General features: G+C 51.7%; 1 protein-coding gene across 1 annotated transcript; it reads right to left on the bottom strand.

The window, feature by feature from the left end:
• Positions 1-994: 994 nt before the first annotated feature.
• LOC123327414 lies at positions 995-3,942 on the bottom strand. The gene is made up of 3 exons (XM_044923824.1): positions 3,289-3,942; positions 2,436-3,155; positions 995-2,356 (listed from the first exon to the last, which is right to left on the bottom strand). Exons 1-3 carry the CDS (start codon positions 3,940-3,942, stop codon positions 995-997), a joined length of 2,736 nt encoding a protein of 911 aa, XP_044779759.1.
• Between the last annotated feature and the right edge of the window lie 1,251 nt (positions 3,943-5,193).

The following is a 5,193-nucleotide window of genomic DNA, read 5'->3' as shown; positions in this document are numbered from 1 at the left end:
GTTTATATATAAATAATTCGTTATATTTTTAAAATAAGTTCTTATGTTGTTTTGATTATAGACAATTAAAATCAAAAAATATTTAATATTAATTAGCGGTTATTAACTACAACATAAAATTTATAACAATTGCTAATAGATATACATGACTAAATATGCTAAGGTGTACACAAAATTTACTTCATAAAAATATTGACAATATCGAATTTAACACAAAATTCCAATTCGTAGGAAATCTACGTACCAGAGATGGTATTCATATATTGATGACGTGGTCCATTTGATATTAAGTCAGTTCCATTCTTGGCCACGTCATCGTTAATGCTAATTAAAACTTATGTCGATTGTGTTTACAAATAACACTAAACTTGTAATGGTTTTGTTTTAATTTCATGTACCCTCTGGGAGCCAATAAGCTAGATGACCTGCGATGTAGTTTCAGGAGCTGCGCGGATGTTAAATTAGCACAAAGGATGTCGTAAATCAAGGACCAAAGAATAAGAGGTTCGTATCTAAATAATTCGATATATTTTTAAAATAAGTTCTAATGTTGTTTTGATAATCGACAATCAAAATCAAAAAATATTTAATATTAATTGGCGGTAATTAACTAGCAACATGAAATTTAAGACAATTGCTAATAGATATACATGACTAAATATGTCAAGGTGAACACAAAATTTACTTTATAAAAATATGGACAATATCGAACTGCCTGTAGCTCCAGCCGTGGGATCATCATCGTTCTCATTGGGGCACACTTCGTCTTCGCACTCACGAAGCTCACCTGCACGTCGTCGTCCTCATATGTGACCCTCCAATAGGCCACCGCCGCGAATGCTGCCTGACTAGCATCCACGAAGACGTGCAACTCTACGGCCCGGACTGCTCCACGCCTAAAATAATGGCGCGGACATCGGAACTGTCCCACGGCATCCATCTCTTTGCGCCAAATCGCAAAGGCTTTGCTTAACTCCTCCGGTAGTGGTTCGTCCTACTGGATCTTCTGCCTCCAAATCTCTCGCAGCAGCAGCTTCGCTGTAACCATGAGGCAGCACAGGAATCCCAGGGGATCAAACGTTGACATCACCAGGCTCAAATGTTCCCTCTTCGTAGGGACTCGATCTCCACTCAGGACGCTGCTTGGCACTCGATGATACTCCACGTTGAATCTGAAGTCATCTGTTGCTACTTGCCAACGCATTCCGAGGATCTTCTCTTCAGCCTCACCCCATCCGAAGCTCTTGACTCGACCAGGTCCTAAAGCCGTCTCCACGTTGGGTGAGCTGGATGAAAACTGGCATAATTCGAATCCAGCATCCTTGTGTATCTCCTTCACTCGGGTAGATACGATGATAGCCTCGCTCTCTGTAGCGAAACTGTCCACATAGTCATCGACATAATGGTAGTCGGTGATGGCCTTGACCGCTCTCGGATCCGAATCCCGATACTTCAGGGCATTCATAGTCTTCACGTAATGCGCAGCGCTCGGCGAGCAGGCTGCTCCAAACGTCATTACGTTCATCTCATAGACATCCGGATCTCTCTCGTCGTCGCCATCTCTCAAGGCGCCATCTCCGACGGCTCCCTCTCTGAAATGAAAGGACACAGCTGGCAAAGGCTTATAGTGCTGAGGCCCATTGTCCAGCTCCGAGTTTAGCGAGGTTCCTCCAACTTTGGCTGCAGCATCAAACACAAGCCGTACCTTGCCGGGCTTGTTTGGGTTTTCGACACCAAAATGTTGCAAATACCATAGGCGATCGCTCCTTACCGCGACCTCCTCCGGCTGCAGCCTCCTCGCGTATCCTTTAGACACGTAATCCTTTATAATCCGATCGTATTCCTGCGCCAACGGCTTGTTGCGCTTCATCTTCTTCTCGACGTTGACCAGCCTCCTGTACGCCATCTCATAGCTCGGTGGCAGCACAACGTGGTCGTCCTTCCAGAGTAATCCCGTCTGGTAGCGACGCCCCACTTTCACCGTGGTGTCTTCGAGTATCCTTTGGGCCCGAACATCGTCGCTGGCTGCGACCGGCGGCGCGGTCTTCACTCCAAAGTTCTCCATGTCGAAATAGTCCTCCACCATCTTCTCCATCGCGTCATCCACTGACACGGCAAGTAGGCAGGACCTCGGTGACGGCGTGGTCGGTTGCCCACTTACAGGCCCAAACACAACCCAGCCCAGCTCGGTTGCGGCCGCATACGGTCCCTCTCGAGCGAACCGCCTCGTCCTAAGTGGCAACCCCAGATGTCCGTGATCCAGGCCGATGAGCAGCTTCGGCACCACGTTGCTGTAAGGCTTCATCGGCAGACGCGCATCCCTGTGCACGCCCTGGACATCTCGTCGGCTCAATGTCTGCATCGGCAAACTCAAACTCGAAACGGCATAAACGTTTCTCAATACATGGCGAGTGGGCGTCATCGATCATCGTGACGGAGGATCCCTCATCTAGGAGCGCATACGTATCCACCTTTCGCCCCGCTCCGTACAGCGTAACCGGCAGTATACGGAACAGTAGATGGCCTCCTTCGGCGTCAACGCAGCTCAAATTCCTCTGCATGGGCGCTCCCGCTTCACGCGGATCTCCTCTCTCCAGGCTGTTGCTGGAAACTGCTGGCTGCTGGTTCCCTTCGTGGCGTCTGAAGCCACCTCGCTGCAGCGGCCTTCGCTCCTCGTCCGCACCATGTAGCAGACGGTGATGCTCCCTTCGGCATCCATTAATCTGGCACTCACCTTGCGTATAGCAGGATCTAGCCGTGTGCCCGCTTCGCAGGCAATTGAAGCAGAGCCGATGCCTCTTCACATTGCTCCACCTTTCCTGTGGCGAAGCTCCAATAAATTTTCTGCAGTTCAATATTCCATGCTGTCCTCCACAGATGGGACAACCTCCATGCCGATCATCCTGTTGATCGCATTCATTATGGTCGACGCTTGCATGTAGAAGTCGACGCCTCGGCTCCTTTCCCTCGACGTCCAAAAGCGTGCACACCACGTTTGCGTACTCCTGTAGCCACGCGCTGAAGTGGACTACAGTAGGAAAGGGCGCAATCGTTGCAGCATGCATGGCCCAGTCCACTCGCTTGCTCGTTGGCAGCATGGCCACAAGCTCCTCTATGAGGGTTGGGTTCCCCAGGTGTTGCTGCGCCTTCGCTGACTGCAAGAAGGCCGCGAGGTTACTCACTCGGGTTGCGAAGGGAATGATCTTCGCCAAATTGTGCTCCGAAATTGGCTGCACCTCTCGCACGTTGTTGAGCTGGCTGCGTATAAGCTGCTCCGGTCGGCCGAACCAGCTGCTCCATCACGGCGCTGACATTCCCTGGATGAATCAATAGCGCCTTTACTGCCTCGCGCGCTTCATCCTTCAGCGCCTTCAACAACCTCTGGTTGTTCTCCAGGTCCGTGCAGTTGTACGCTCGGGTCGTCTCCACGAACGCACAGCTGAAGATCGGCCACTCCTCGGGCTGCCCTCCAAATATAGGCAAGTCCGGAAGCTTCCTTGGCCCATATGCTCCCTGGATTCCACTCGGCGTCGTCGCGGCGTAGGATCCGACAAGTGGCGATGCTGTTGCCGCATTGTGGATGCTCACGCCCGGTAGCACGAGTCCATGCGCTGGCTGCGCAGTGCCTGTTGCACACAGTGGCTCCATAAAATAGTTGCTAGTCGTTAGCAATGGCGGTCCACTCGAAGATGGCGGCAGCGTGCAGGCCGCACCGTTCGCACCGTCACCGTTGTATGGCACCGACCCGACCCCGTTATGTAAGGTCTCTCCGTTAGATGTGGGTATTGGCTGGCCGCTCCAAAATGGCGGCCGCCCCGACGCTCCACTGTTGGCGCCAACTGCGCTTGGGCCAACTGCGATTGGCGCGCAATTGGCGGTGCTCACACTTTCCAGGGATCTAGCCTTCTCCAGCTCCCTCTCCAACGCTGCGATCCTCTCCATGAGTTCCAACACGAGGGGCTGGTTCACCTCCGGTACTGAACTCGCAGCTGTGACAGCAATACTTCTAGGTTGGAAGCTACTGTAGTCACCGTAGTGGCCGGGCAAGGAATCGACGCCGCCGTGATGTTCACCCGCGTCCGAGTTACTGCTCCACTACTGGCTGGCTGCTGACTCACTGTTGTTATAGGGTGGCTTCCCCTCCGTTCAGCCGGGCACTCTTCCTGGGGGAATGCTGCATCTTTCCCAGCTCCAAAATGGCTCCAAAATGGCGGCGCCTCTGCGCGTCCAAAATGGCGTATCTGACGCCTCGTGCCGCTGGCTGCGGCCACGGATGCTTGGCGCTCCTTGCGCCTTCTGACCGCTGGCTGCGGTCTCCACAAATGACGCTTCTTGCGTCTCCTTGTCGCTGGCTGCGACTCGTTCGTACCGGCGTTCGACGCTGGCTGCGTCCCTCTATGTCGCTGACTGCGACGCCACTGTCGCTGGCTGCGACTCCTCTGCCGGTACGTAGCGCTGGCTGCGCTCACACAAACCGTCACTCCAGCTCCGGCAACTCTCTAGCTGGCCGTCTAAACCAAGTTGCCCCTGCAGTCGCCCTAGGACTGCTAATAAAAGGTTGTCGTCGTGCGTCACATGGAGTTGCCTTAAACGGCTACCCCACGCATTGGTTCCCGAAAGAAAGGGCAGACTAATCCGTGCTAGTAGAACACGTTTTATTCTGGAAGAATTCAATGTTTCACAATTGCAACTAACTTAACTTATTAGCTCACCGCAGTGTGTCCTCCAACTCTTACACGACAATGAAAAGCTAAATTTTCCCGGCAATTTACAATGGCGAAAAACAATGTGCCCAGACGCATATGGGCTTACAAATCCTTCCACATTCGGACTTCTCAAAAATACTAAATAGCCTATCGATAACAATATTCGATCCGCGACATCCCCGACCCCGTGAAGAACCGCTTCACTCAAATCCAAAACTGCAAGTTTAGAGACGGGTCGCATCATTGTCCTAGATAGGCCGTTGTCGTTCACGCGCACCTTAGCGCGTCTGACGACTCCATCATCTCCTCCACGATGCCCTTGCGCCACTCTCGTCGGGCCAAGGCAGGTGTTGTATCACCCAGTTGAAAGATTTATTTTCAGTTTGAATTCACTTTTTATTTATTTGTAAGAGCAGGGAAGGTCCCGCTCCATTCGAAGTTAATTCGTCAATCATTTGGCGATCTAAATACAATGGTTTCTTAGCCT

Source organism: Drosophila simulans, unplaced genomic scaffold (genome assembly GCF_016746395.2).
Source record: "Drosophila simulans strain w501 unplaced genomic scaffold, Prin_Dsim_3.1 Segkk33_quiver_pilon, whole genome shotgun sequence".
Taxonomy (NCBI): domain Eukaryota; kingdom Metazoa; phylum Arthropoda; class Insecta; order Diptera; family Drosophilidae; genus Drosophila; species Drosophila simulans.
This window is presented reverse-complemented; position numbering and strand designations above follow the sequence as displayed.